General features: G+C 36.6%; 1 protein-coding gene across 3 annotated transcripts in view; it reads left to right on the forward strand.

Annotated features, from left to right (window-relative positions):
- ENPP1 (ectonucleotide pyrophosphatase/phosphodiesterase 1) overlaps positions 1-13,773 on the forward strand; it is an 81,625-nt gene extending 67,852 nt beyond the window's left edge. For 2 of the 3 annotated variants that reach the window (XM_078370794.1, XM_002746966.7), the window contains exons 18-25: positions 1,091-1,260; positions 2,409-2,460; positions 3,757-3,911; positions 5,414-5,543; positions 6,606-6,686; positions 7,850-7,982; positions 8,889-9,051; positions 13,340-13,773. In XM_078370794.1, coding sequence (XP_078226920.1) covers positions 1,091-1,260; positions 2,409-2,460; positions 3,757-3,911; positions 5,414-5,543; positions 6,606-6,686; positions 7,850-7,982; positions 8,889-9,051; positions 13,340-13,510 — 1,055 coding nt within the window. In that variant the 3' untranslated portion in view covers positions 13,511-13,773. Of the gene's footprint in view, positions 1-1,090; positions 1,261-2,408; positions 2,461-3,756; positions 3,912-5,413; positions 5,544-6,605; positions 6,687-7,849; positions 7,983-8,888; positions 9,052-9,637; positions 9,742-13,339 lie in introns of those variants that run through there. The other variant, XM_078370795.1, reaches the window with a different exon arrangement.
- The last annotated feature ends 879 nt before the right edge of the window (positions 13,774-14,652 follow it).

The following is a 14,652-nucleotide window of genomic DNA, read 5'->3' on the forward strand; positions in this document are numbered from 1 at the left end:
TAAGTGTGAACAACTTTTTTCCCTTCTGAAGACAGACCTGAAATAGGATTATCAAAAGCAAGCCACATTGTAGGCAACTTTGTGGAGATGATGGTGAGATAAGACAGATTTTTACCTTTTACCTGACTCAGACTCACTGAAGAAATGTGGGGAATGTGTCATCTTATTACTTATCTGTTTCACTAGGCTGCATGCTGGTAAAGTACACTGTTCACAGCAGGCTGGTCTGCACACCCCAGTGCCCAGCACTTAGGCCCTTGGTTTAATGATTTGATTCTTGACTCAGAGCAGTGATAGAAGTCATAGAAGAGACTGGGGGCAGTGAAAGGTGTACAAAATTGGTGGAACTTCTGGTAGCCGTAATGGTTGGATGTAGGTCAATGTCAGGGTTGTAGAAATGAAGGAGGAACACATTAGGGATATTCTTGGTTTACTTTGTACTTTCTGAAATAGTCCTTTTAGAGTGAAGCATTGTGTTTTAAATATTAGTTTCTTATTCTGATAATGGCCCTAAGCATTTGCAAAGCCTTAAATATGTCTTAAGTACAATTGTTTTAGTGGGAGACTGTATAGTTTAAATGAGTTAACATCCTAAAATACTTAAAAGCACCTGGCATATAGTAAGTGCTTACTACAGAAGTATTTGCTGTTACTACTTTTAAGAGCATGAGTCTTAGACAAAGCTGGTGTTGAATTCTAGATCTTTTAGTTAATAACTTTGAGAATTGGGAAAAAACACTTTGATTACTCATCTACCAAATATTGATTATAACTGCTTAAATTGTTTTGGGGAATAAATAAGAAAATATATTAGCACCATGATTGGCATAAAATATGCCAATGACTGTAGTTATTGTCCACATTAAAATTCAGAAATTTTGTAGTGAAGTACAACATGCATATCAGTATTTCTATTAAAGATAGCTTAGTCTTAAATACTCTAAAACCCAAGATAGTGTTATACTTTTATTTTAGTTAGAATAAAGGACTCATATATTTGATTTTTAAAAAGTAAAGATCATGGTACATGTCTCCTATTTGTTTGGTTTTGAAACATCTAAGTAACTCTCCCATTCTTAAAATTATGCAGATTTACTGAATTTGACACCAGCTCCTAACAACGGAACTCATGGAAGTCTTAACCACCTTCTAAAGAATCCTGTTTATACCCCAAAGCATCCCAAAGAAGTTCATCCCTTGGTACAGTGCCCCTTCACAAGAAACCCCAGAGATAACCTTGGCTGCTCATGTAAGCCTTCGGTAAGTATCAAGAAGTTTGGTCCAGTATGTATGGTTTGTAGCACCCTCTGCATAGCATGTGCTGTAGAAATACTTAATCATAAAGTCAGAATGTAGGAGTGGGGGTAGGTAAACATATATTTTACTTCTAGAAGGCACATGCAGAACTTTTGTAATACATCTTTTCTGCTTCTAGTTTTTGCATTTGCAGCTCTATTTTTAATTGCTTGGTGCTGTGACTTGACTTGAGTGCAGGTGTGGAGAAGTCTGGTTCGATCCTTGAGCATCCTGAGTTAGGGAATCTGTGCTTTTACTCTAGCAGTGAGGTCATGAGCACATAGTAAACCAATTGCAATATACCTTTTTAAAAATACAATTTAAGTTGTTTAAATGTAGGAAGAAAAAATATCTTTTTGAAATGAATATATGAAATATGAATATTTTACAGTCCCTTTTCACTTCCATGTTAATATATCATTATTGTAAAAAGATAAAAATACTAGACAAGTTATGAACAAAATTGATAAAATCCACAAATATAGCGATTTAGAGAATAGTTTATTTTATGCTTTACCTTTGGTTTTATACTTGAGTTAGGCTAGAAGAAAGACTGTAGTGTATAGATAAGAATTATAAGGCAGCAATCATATTTTTTAATTACTGGTGTGATGCTTATGCTAACAATTTTTACAGCTGTCATTCCTTTGCTTCTGTCCTACTCATCAAAAAAAATCACTCTGGCTTGTGTGGTGGCTCACACCTGTAATCCCAGTACTTTGGGAGGCTGAGGTGAGAGGATTGCCCTAGACCAGGAAGTTTCAAGACCAGACTGGGGAACACAGTGAGACCCCATCTGTACAAAAAACTAAAAAAATTAGCTAGGCATGGTGGCATATGCCTGGAATCCAATTTACTCGGGAGCCTGAGGCAGGAGGATTGCTTGAGTCCAGGAGGTCGAGGCTGCAGTGAATCATGATTGCACCACTGCACACCAGCCTGGGTAAAACAGTGAGACTCTTGTCTTTAAAGAGAGAAAAAAAGTCCACTGATTCAAGACTATTGTAAATGATCTTTGTTCTATGTTGGATTAATCAGTCTATAGCGTTTCTGTGTTACAAAAGTTAAAACATGTCTCTCAGTCCTTAAAAATAGTTTATGACCTTTTTTAGATTTTGCCAATTGAGGATTTTCAGACACAGTTTAATCTGACTGCAGCAGAAGGTAAGGCATGCTACTCTCGAGTGTGTGTGGAATGTGAAGCAGGCTTTTTCTCAACAGTGTGAAATGCAGAGAACTGGTTTAGGGGCATTATTTGAGAATAACCAATAAAATGAAGGGAGTTCTGGAGGACCAGCTGATGAAACATAGAGGTTTATTTGCTTGACAGTTTAGACTGTTAGGCATAAAGAAAGAAGAGATATTTTGCAGTGGATATTGTATGTAACATATTTAGTGGAAGCCGAATCACACTTTATGAACATGATGGAAGTATTCTGAAATTTTTGATGACTTCTCTAAGTTGATAGAGCCTCAGATTCCCATTTGAAATACCTAAGTTTCTGTCTCCCCTGGTTCTTAATCATACAAGATTACTGATTTATTGATCTAAAGTTATTTCTCATTCCTTTTGACTAAAAGTAAAAAATATGCAGACAGCTGATGAAAGTTTACACTTATGACTTGAATGTTCAGGGTCACCATAATATATTCTCTCATCCTTATGTTACTTGGCATACACTTTTTTTTCCTACTGGAATAAAGAAGTAAATTCTGTGTTAATTCTGATGTAAGCTTGTCTGTATAAAATCCCTAGGTAAATGTTGGAGTTAGAAAAATCTCTGATATCCCCAAGGTGGCAAAGTATTGTGGTGAATGATGGCACTTTCAGAATTGAGTAGATCCAAGTTTGAATATGAGCTTAGGTACTATACGTTATATGGAACATAGAGTATGAAGTATTCCCTGTCAGCTGCTGTTTCCTCATCTGTAAAATGGGCATAAAACCTTAATTCATAGGGAGATGTAAAAATTCGTGATATGATGTGTACCAAGTACTTGACATTTGGGAAAAGGGCAATAAATAATATCTATATTATTATTATTTTATATAGTTTAGTCTCATAATTTCAGTTCTGTACTTCTGCTTTCCAAGTACACATATCATCCAAAAAATGTGCTTTCTGAAGTGTTTCCTAAAGAATAAGTAATTAAAATAATACTAAATAATTTTTAGTAATATAACTTTGAATTAACTGGAATATTTAGCAATTCCATATAGTGTCCTTGTGGTATCTCGATATTATATTGACTTTAGAATCTTTATAGGCAAAAATTACAGTGAACCTCATTTGTCTTCTTAATTGTTGGTGCTTCTATTCTTTGTAATTAGTTTTTTTAAATAGTCAAAAGTAAATCTTCAATATGGTCAAGTGGAGGAAAGGATTAGATGAGTGTATCGCACCATATATTGTCATATAATGTATACTAACTACATTTATTTTTATCCTATGACCCAAGAGAAGATTATTAAGCATGAAACTTTACCCTATGGAAGACCCAGAGTTCTCCAGAAGAAAAACACCATCTGTCTTCTTTCCCAGCACCAGTTTATGAGCGGATACAGCCAAGACATCTTAATGCCCCTTTGGACATCCTATACTGTGGACAGAAATGCAAGTATTTGTCACCTCTTTCTCTATGTGTGGTTATTTCAAATGAACGATTAGGCAGAACATTGAATGCATAGTTTCTGACTGTTAACCTTGGCTTTATCCTCAGTTCCCATATTAGAGGAACACTGAACAGGGAGTCAGAAAAATTAAGTTCCAGTTCAAGCTCTGCCACGAAGCAGCTGCCTGACTTTGAGAACTCAGACCAGATTTCTTCTGTGAAATGAGGGTTGAGTAGTAAAGAATTCTCTTTTGCCTCCCCACCCCCAGTTTTGATATTTTATGATTTCGATTTATAATCGCATGAAATCAGCCTTAGGACCAGTCACGGTTACCCATTTCTAAATATATGGCTATGTGAGGGCAAGTATTTCCTTCAGTTGCTCAAATCTAAGGGGCAAAGCCGTCATTATCGCTCAGTAACATCATTACAAGACACCTATAGGAAGACTCACCAGGGAGAGGCCAGAATCCTGCCTACCACCAACACCAGAGGAGTTAGGACTTAAAAGTTGAGTGAGAGCAAATATCTCAGAATAAGAGCAGCCTTCCCACTTACTCTTGGCCTCCCAGGTGCTCTGGTAGAAGGAGGAATGGTGAAGGAGATGGTCCTGGAAGGAGAGAAGCGGGGAGAGATGAGCTTGTGATCTTTTACGAGGAATAAAATTTTAAACTGGGCTGAAACTGAAAGTGATGGGAAGGTATGGGATGCCCTTAAGGGAAGGACAGAGGGATTTGAGAGAGCATCCTTGAGGGCAGCTGTTGAATTTTAAAAATAAAACTATTTACTAATCAGCGAGACTGCTAAATAAAAGATAGGGATATGTGTGTTTATATATAATTTCTATGTTAAAAATATATGATAACCACATATATTTATATAAAGTTTCTTGAACTTTGATCTTTAAAATTTTTCAAGACTGTCTTTAAACACCAAACAACAAAATTTTTTGATTTTGTAAGTGATCAGTCTACACCGTTTTTTATAGGCACCTCATCCTGTTTATTAATATTTATACCTGAATTACGGTGTTCCTGGATTCCATTTTGTTTTCTTCTATAATTAAAATGCATGACTTGACAGTCATCGTGATGCTTGAGGTTTTTACATTGCTGTTCAGTGACTGTCTCCCTTGTCCCACCAACTTTTGGCACTGTAGTTGGCTGTGGAAGATAAACTCAGATGTCTAAAAATCAACATTTTACTGTGTAGGGGCTTAAAATTATATAGATCAAAACATAAACATTATTTCATATTAGCACAGCAGAATCTGAAGATATTTACATATATATGACAATTACTATCTTTAATATTGTGAAGGATTTTTACATTTTAGTTAGGAAAAAGGTGACTATACTAGTAGGAAAATGGGAAAATAGTGAAGGACATGACCTGACAGCTAGACCTGCATCATTTCATGAGGTAGTTCACCTTTAAGTGTTAATAAAGCAATTTCCTTTTCTGTGTCTGATATGTGAGAGTTCTTTTTCATTTTGTTCTTTAGGACAGTTTCTCTACAGAAGACTTTTCTAACTGTCTCTACCAGGACTTTAGAATTTCTCTTAGTCCTGTCCATAAATGTTCATTTTATAGAAATAACACCAAAGTGAGTTACGGGTTCCTCTCCCCACCACGTAAGTTCCTTCCTCTCCTGACCGCCCCTTTTCTTATCCTCTTCTCTTCCTTTTCATTTTCTTTCTTGTTTATCCTACCATACATTATAGGGTAATATATGTAGCTTTGTTTATTTATTGGTGAAAAACTGTGAATTTGGTCTATAACTACCAAGGAGAAAATTTTAATCATCTAAAACTTGAATTTTATAAAACTGTATTTTTGTTGGGAGGGTAGTTGATTTTGTGCAGATACAATAGGCAGAACAGTTCATGTTTCCCTTCTGCATTTCTTTTAAACAGAATTAGAGAAAACTGTAAAGTTGGAAGAATATATCAAGACTCTTAGGAAGAAGATCTAACTTTGTTGTTTAAAAAGAAAATGCAATTGTCAGAGAATTGGGTAAAGGTAGAGAATTGGGTAAAGGTAGAGGCTTAAGTATGCTTGCTTTTTCACTGACGCAGAACCTCTAGGGAATGGTTTTTTTTTGAAGCTAAGTATTCTGTTTTTTGAAATGGCAAATTTTTATGTTGATGAGAAGCCATTTTTGGGGCCAGCCTTAAAAGGCAAACATCAGAAAGCTCCAGGTACTCAAATACCATCAGCATCCAGTTCATCCCCAGATATTGTGTCTGAAGTTAGAACCTGGCTATTGCATTGTAAAAATAGACCAGGCCCAAGCCTCAGATTCATACAAAAAAGCCTTGTATGGCATTTCGAGACAGACGTCCTGTGATGTTTTTTCTGGGTAGCAGGTGTTGTTCTGGAGCCAGATGTTCTCTTTTTTCTTTTCACTATGAAAAAGTTTAAGGAAAGAAGATTGTCAGCACAATTCCTTTTAGTTGAAATAAGCCTAATAAAATTTGAATATGTTTAATTTGGAGCTCTTGTTATTAAAGTTTCTGTTTCTTTGAAACATCTTGTAAAGACTTATTTTTGTAAAGGACTTGAGCAAACACATTACATTTTCCCTTGACCCAGTACTTGGGAAAGTTTTACAGGTTTAAGATAGTACTCAGCTAGTTTTTAAAAATGTTCCCCCTACCACGCGGTATCTAATTTGTCCTCTTTTCTCTTTGTAGAACTAAATAAAAATTCAAGTGGAATATATTCTGAAGCTTTGCTTACTACAAATATAGTGCCAATGTACCAGAGTTTTCAAGGTAAAAAATATTAACTCTATATTTGATAATTTTAATGAATTTCTGCACATGTAGGCATAATTCATTTGTAATAGGACTTTTGATATAAATTAAATGAATTAATACCAAATACATTCTTAAAGGTTTGTTTAACATTGAGAATACTAGTACACAAAAATTCTACAAATACTAGAATTGTCATATATTTCAGTATCCATTGTGCTTTATATTTAAGTGTTTATAAACATCTTTGGTAAGAAAGTATGGGATGTTCTTCCTAAACTTATCCAGCTAATAACAGTGTGCTAACACTTATATTAACTTTCATTTGGCTTTCTTGCTTAACTTTTTGGAAGTTCTTGATAATTGTTTTTGTTTTCAAATGAATAGCTTTTATATCATCATTAACTATTGCAGCATTTGACTTTTAAAGCAATAAAAATAGTCACACATAATTGATATATAGAATATCAAAATATTAGCATGTAAGGAGTTTTTAGTCTAATTTGTATCTAGAATACTTGCGAATATTTCAAAGTTAATATTCAGCTATTAATAGGAAATCTGAATAATATACCTCATTTGTGTTTGTGATGTTGCTGTGCTTTAGTGATGACAATGATCACAATTTCAGCATGATGTGCTTGTTCAGGAATGCCTCAAATAGAGTTCAGTTCAACATTTGTCTGTGAGTCCTTTCAAAGGCCAAAGCTGAACAATGAATTTTTGGCCTGACACTAAGATTAGAGCCAAGTCTGGGTGTAGTAGCTCATGCTAGCAGTCCCAGCACTTTGGGGAGGCCAACTCGGGAGGACTGCTTGAGGCCAGGAGTTCGAGATCAGCCTGGGAAACAGTGACACCTGGTCTCTAGTCTCTATAAAAAATTTTAATTAGCTGGGCATGGTGATGTGCACCTGTAGTCCTAGCTATTCTAGAGACTGAGTCAGGAGCATCTCTTGACCCCAAGAGTTTGAGGTTGCAGTGAGCTATGATTGTGCCACGCACTCCAGCCTGGGTGATGCAGCAAGACCCTGTCTCTAAACAAAGCAAGACAAAGACTGAAGCCAAACTTGACTTTATTTACTATAAATGCTAATTTTGAATCATGGTGTTAATTTATTTCACATGACAACATGGTACTACCTTGTACTTCTGAAAGTACACCATCTTCTATTTTGTTTCAGTTATATGGCGCTACTTTCACGACACCCTACTGCGAAAGTATGCTGAAGAAAGAAATGGTGTCAATGTCGTCAGTGGTCCTGTATTTGACTTTGATTATGATGGACATTATGATCCTTCAGAGATTCTGAGGCAGTAAGTACATACTTCATTACTCTTAAAAATGGGTATCAAATGGGATTACCATCCAGTTGAGTCAACAGAATCTTTTTTATCCAGTGTCATGTATTTATGTGTATGACACTTCTGACTACACAGGAAGCCTCTTGAAATATCTGATTAATGTTGATGTTTTGCTCAATGTTTAATAAAATATTTTTAGGTGAGGCCGGGCGCGGTGGCTTACGCCTATAATCCCAGCACTTTGGGAGGCCGAGGAGGGTGGATCACGAGGTCAAGAGATCGAGACCATCCTGGTCAACATGGTGAAACCCCGTCTCTACTAAAAATACAAAAAAAAAAATCAGCTGGGCATGGTGGCGCATGCCTATTATCCCAGCTACTCAGGAGGCTGAGGCAGGAGAATTGCCTGAACCCAGGAGGCAGAGGTTGTGGTGAGCCGAGATCGCGCCATTATACTCCAGCCTGGGTAACAAGAGCGAAACTCGGTCTCAAAAAAAAAAAAAAAAATCTCTGACCAGTTCTTTCTCTGCCCACGGTTTGTCTATAATGGCCTAGAAGTTAAGACTATCAATAATGGGCATACGTGTTCAAAAATGATCTTTTCTTTAGTGTTTCAATTTCAGTGTCTTTAGGTAGTAAAGAATTCCAAAAGTCAATAAATTTCTACAGAAAATAAAAAGTATTTGGACTGTGTTTATCTGCCTGTCTTCTAATTATTACTCTCAGTCTGGCAGAATATGTTGAGGGATTGTGATTACTAGCTTCTTATATTTAATTATTTGTTTGAATTTGAGTTTTATATGTAAAATTCAGTAAAGCATGCTCTACTGAAATATTCATCAAGAAAAAAGATAGTTCTTTCTTTATTAAAATGAATATTGGCATATTTTACAGAAATATTTTACTCATATTTTACAGAAAAAGAAGAGTCATCCGTAATCAAGAAATTTTGATTCCAACTCACTTCTTTATTGTGCTAACAAGCTGTAAAGATCCATCTCAGACTCCTTTGCACTGTGAAAACTTAGACACCTTAGCTTTCATTTTGCCTCACAGGTCTGATAACAGTGAGAGCTGCGTGGTAAGTAGCTTTTGTATGTTTACTTTGCATATTGAAAATCTAAGCATATGCATATTTGTTTGTGTCATATATCTGACATTCCAGTGAGAGAAGACACAGCACTTGAATACACGTGGACTTTGAAATTACAGGATGCTTTAAAATTCGATCTTTTAAGATGACATATCTTTGGGGAAGACTACCCTCTTTTTTTTTTTGTACTTTTTTTATATTAAAATAATTCTAATTTGCATGTTTGTAGTCTGTTCTGAGAGTCGGGAAATGGGGGACCTGATCCGGGACGGCTTTCCATAAGGCAAGGATGGGAGAAAGCCCTTGTCCCCTGGAGAGTGCTGAGTGCACTTTGCTACCAGAAACAAAGGATTCAACGTGCCATTCAAATGCCCCTTGAAGGGCTTAAAACCCTTCTGGGCCTCTAAACAATCTAAAGAACTGACTTGGTCTAATAATCTCACCCATCCCCAATTCAGAGTCTGGTTTGAACTTTGATTCCTTAGTAAGAGGCATGGGATGGAAGATGGGGGTGGTACAGAGTGTCTGCAATTTTCATTTTCTTTCTTTTCTTTTCTTTTCTTTTTTTTTTTAGAGATAGATTTGCTATGTTGCCCAGGCTTGTCTTGAACTCCTGGCCTCAAATGATCCTCTTACCTTGGCCTCCCAAAGTGCTGAGCTTGCAGGCATAAGCCACCATGACTGACCCCTTTGTCTGGTAAAGATAGTAAAAATCAGATCAGAATCACACTTTTTATGGCTTAACCACTAAATTCTAGGTTTATCTGAAGTATGGATTTTCTCGTATTTCAAAACTGGATTTATAATTTCAGAGTGTCAGCACTGTTATAAATCACTCTTCAAGTTGTTAGACAACATTTCAAATTTTCTATATATCACTTAATAAAAATCTTACCATTTCTTATCCTATTGTCATCCCAGTGTGTTTGGGGATAATTGTTTTATATTATCAATTTTTAAAATGTACATTGTAGATTTGGACATCAAGAGTGCATAAAAGTTTAGCATTTTTTTTTTTTTGAGAAGAAGTCTCACTCTGTTGTCCAGGCTGGAGGACAGTCGTGCAACCTCTGCTCACTGCAACCTCCACTTCCTGGGCTCAAGTGATTCTTCTGCCTCAGCCTCCTGAGTAGCCAGGATTATAGGCATTTACCACCACACCCAGCTAATTTTTGTATTTTTAGAAGAGAAAGGGTTTCACTATGTTGGCCAGGCTGATCTTGAACACCTGACCTCAGGTGATCCGCCAGCCTTGGCCTCCCAAAGTGGTGGGATTACAGGTGTGAGCCACTGCACCCAGCCCATTTTAGCAATTTTAAAATTTTCTCTTATGAGCCAAAATATTTTTCTTTCAGAGTACTTCCCACATTTCCTATTTTTTTTTCATTGAAGTGACACCAAGTAAGTCTTTGCAGACCTGAATCTGCAAAAAGATTTAACTTTCATACCAGTTCCAATGGATAAGTTGTAGGTAACTGGAGTTAGGATCTTGAGACCTAGTATGACTCAGCAGGAAAGAGTGCTGCATTCACTCATTCATTCACTACTTCTTCAATTCAGCCATTCATTCATTCCTTTGATATTTATAATAAGATGCTATACTGAGGACACAGAAGTGAACAAAACAGTGAGCTCTTCTCTGGGCCCAGCAGTATAATACAAGTATAATACAGTGCTCCATTTGCCATCCCTGATGTGGTAATCTTTCTGTGTATCATTAAAATTTATGAAGAGATGTCTCTCCTTAATTGTTTTCAGAATTACTTTTTCCTATAGAACACGTTTCTCATCAAGTTATTTTCCTCTTATTCTTCAGAAATAAATACAGAATAGCAAGACTTTAACTAGTTGGCTGCCTGGTGATTATCTGACTGCTGAAAGTTGTCAATATTGTGAGCATTCTTAGACACATGCAGCTATTCCTTCTTCATTATTTTCTTTCCTTTAAGAGATTATATTGTCATTGAGTATATCAATTGGAGTAGAGTTCTGCAGCAAATAACAGAAACCCCTTTGCAGTGGCTTAAGCAAGTCAGGGGTTCCTTCTGGAACAGGAAGTCCAGCTGTACACAGTGCTGGGATGGCACTTTGGGTCAGCAGCATGATTAGGGACTCAGACCTTTTCCCTTTTTTTGCTCTGCCTATCTTAGCATGTGGTTTTGGCCCACATGGGCTGAAGTGTGGCTTCTGCTTCTCTGAAATCATATCTCAGCTCTGCCCCCAATTCACCTGAAAAAGAAGGCAGCCACAGGCTTATGCTTACATCTCATTGAGCAAAATGATGTCAAGTGCCGTGAGTTAGGCATTGAGTTCCTTTCCCAACTCCAGCATTCCCAGTGCTATTATGCCACTACCGTAATGAGAACATTAATTAAATTCTACAATGGCACTGTACCTAGGAGATACTAAATATTGAACTTGAACCAGTGAGGGGGATTGTTTTAAGGTATATCGTACAAACGTATTGATTCCTCTGTTTCATCTCTTAAAGTAATGACTAAGGATTAGTAGGAACAGATGCCTTGCATGTACTTTTTAATCTATTCCTGTGAATGTTGGAACAGATGGCAATTACTGTCTTGTCAGGTAGTCCACTGAGTCAGGAATGTTTGCCCTTAGAGCTAGAGTAAGGATTGTTACAGAGAGGGAAAGTGAGTACGGGGTAGTGGGTGGTTGGAGGCTAATGGGAAAACAGAGATTGTTGGTCTGTTTTATATGTGAAATATCTATGTTTATCATTTTCAGTGAGTAATGTCCCAAGAGTTACATGAACCTTTTTAAGAATGCCTTTAAAGTACAATCATAGCCTGTGGACTAATGGGTATATTCTTTGTCTAACTTTCCCCCAGTGGCTAATTTCAGGAAAAATTAAGCTAACACATGGATATGTGATTCCCATTTCTATTGCCTGCTTCAGTGACCACCTTTCCTTCCATTTTCCAGAATATCAGTCTTTAATTCTTTTCAGATCTCATATCATTTAAGACTTTACCATCTCACCAGAAATGAAATGGTGCTTTACCGCTTCCTCCAAGCCCATCTTCATGCATCTGTATCAATAACACATTCTCATAAGAACTAGTATTTGTGTAGTTCATTTGCACACATCATTACATTTGATCCTCAAAACAACCAGATGAGGAGGATACAGATTAAGGAATCAAGAGTTGTATGTTAAAAAACTTGCCTTCGTTTACCTGATAGTTACAGAACCAGTCTCTTTTTAAAAATTTTCCAATTTTAAGTTCAGGGATATGTGTGCAGGATGTGCAGATTTGTTGCATAGGTAAATGCGTGCCATGGTGGTTCTCTGCACAGATTTCCCCATTACCCTGTTATTAAGCCCAGCATCCAATAGCTCTTTTTTCTGATATTCCTCCCTCCACCCCCTGCTCTCCAACAGGCCCCAGTGTATGTTGTTCCCCAACATGTGTCTATGTGTTCTCATCCTTCGGCTCCCTCTTATAATTGAGAACGTGTAGTGTTTGGTTTCCTATTTGCTAAGGATAATGGCCTCCAGCTTCATCCATGTCACTGCAAAGGACATGACCTTGTTCCTTTTTATGGCTGCATAGTATTCCATAGTATACATATACCAAATTTTCTTTATCCAGTCTATCATTGATGGGCATATAAGTTGATTCCATGTCTTTCCTATTGTGAATAGTGCTGCACTGAACATATGTTTGCATGTATCTGTATAACAGAACAATTTATATTCCTTTGGGTATATTCCCGGTAATGGGATTGCTGGGCCAAATGGTATTCCTGCTTCTCGGTCTTTGAGGAATTGCTACACTGTCTTTAGTTCATAGTGGTTAAACTAATTTGCACTTCCACCAACAGTGTAAAAGCATTCCTTTTTTCCACAACCTTACCAGCATCTGTTGTTTTTTGACTTTTTTATAGTAGCCATTCTGAGAACCAGATTCTTTACATTAATTCCCATATTCTTTCTATCATGCCATGTAATTTGTTTTCTCACTGTTTTTTAATCCCATACCATTGAAGTTTCTTAAACCCATGTAATGCATGATCATCTGTTCCAGGTATATATTTTTTTCCCCAAACTTATACATCTAATTAAACAGACATGCGTGGTATGTATTAGAAGGACAGCTACTCAGGAGGAGAGATAATGCCTAACAAATCATGTGGCATGTTCCACTTCAGAGCTGATATCTCATAAATGATTAAACTGGGGAGATGGAGTGCTTATAGAAGTGAACTGAGTGTTCTCTTGGTAACTTTTCTTTTATATTTCCTATTCTCCTAGCATGGGAAGCATGAATCCTCATGGGTTGAAGAGTTGTTAATGTTACACAGAGCACGAATCACAGATGTTGAGCACATCACTGGACTCAGCTTCTATCAACAAAGAAAAGAGCCAGTTTCAGACATTTTAAAGCTGAAAACACATTTGCTAACCTTTAGCCAAGAAGACTGATATTTTTTTAATTCCCAAACCCCATAAATCTTTTTGAGAGAACCTTATATTTTATACAGTACTCTATCTACACTATTGCATTGTTCAGAAACTATCGACCAGAGTTAGAACGGAGCCCTCGGTGATACGGACATCTCAGGGAAACTTGCCTACTCAGCACAGCAGTGAGAGAGTGTTCCTGTTGAATCTTGCACATATTTGAATGTGTAAGCATTGTATACATTGATCAAGTTTGGGGGAATAAAAACAGACCACACCTAAAACTGCCTTTTTGCTTCTCTTAAGGGAGAAGTAGCTGTGAACATTGTCTGGTTACCAGATATTTGAATCTTACTGTCGGTAATAAACCTTGATGTATTGGGCAAACAGTAGATTTGTCGGTAGGATTGGGGTAGCCCATGTCACGTGACTATCTTTATGAGAATTTTAAAGTGGTCAGGATTTCTTTTAACTTAGAATTTCATTTCTTTTCATTTTAATAAAAAAAAAAAATTAACAGAAGCCAAAATACTTCTGAGACACTCTTTCAGTCTTTGCTGTATATCCCCTCCAAAGCCAAATTATTAATCTTGGGTTTTTGTTTTTCCTTTTTTAATTTTTTTGATTGGATTTTTTTAGATTTAAGGATTCAAATAACTTCAACTTTGAGGAAAGTTGAACTTATAGTCAAAGATCTTTGACTCTACATACCTATTATAAAATCTTACTCTGTATTAAAATTATATATATTCCCATCTTGCTTACTGGTAATTAACCAGGTTTAAAATGGCTTTAAATGTGGCCCTTTAGACTTCTAAAATTGTATCTTATCTTGGCAAAACTTCAGAGCACCGGTCAATACATGCAAGGTGCCATTTTTTACTGAGATGGTGGGAGTGTTTCTCTCTGTGCACAAGACTTACTCTAGCAGCAGCAGAGCTGTTCTCTTTTGAGCGGTTGATTTTGAAGTTCCATAGATTAAAGAGAACATGTCACCAATCACCTCACATCTTGGTGGACATGACAAATGACACAATGACCTTGATTACTACCTTGATTGTACCTTTTTGTCCCTACCTGTGAACCGTCTAAGATTTCGTTAACTCTTAGGCTACCTAGGTCCAATTTAGGTATAATATTAGTACACCAAAGATTTTTATATG

The sequence above is a fragment of the Callithrix jacchus genome, chromosome 4 (assembly GCF_049354715.1).
Source record: "Callithrix jacchus isolate 240 chromosome 4, calJac240_pri, whole genome shotgun sequence".
Lineage (NCBI taxonomy): Eukaryota > Metazoa > Chordata > Mammalia > Primates > Cebidae > Callithrix > Callithrix jacchus.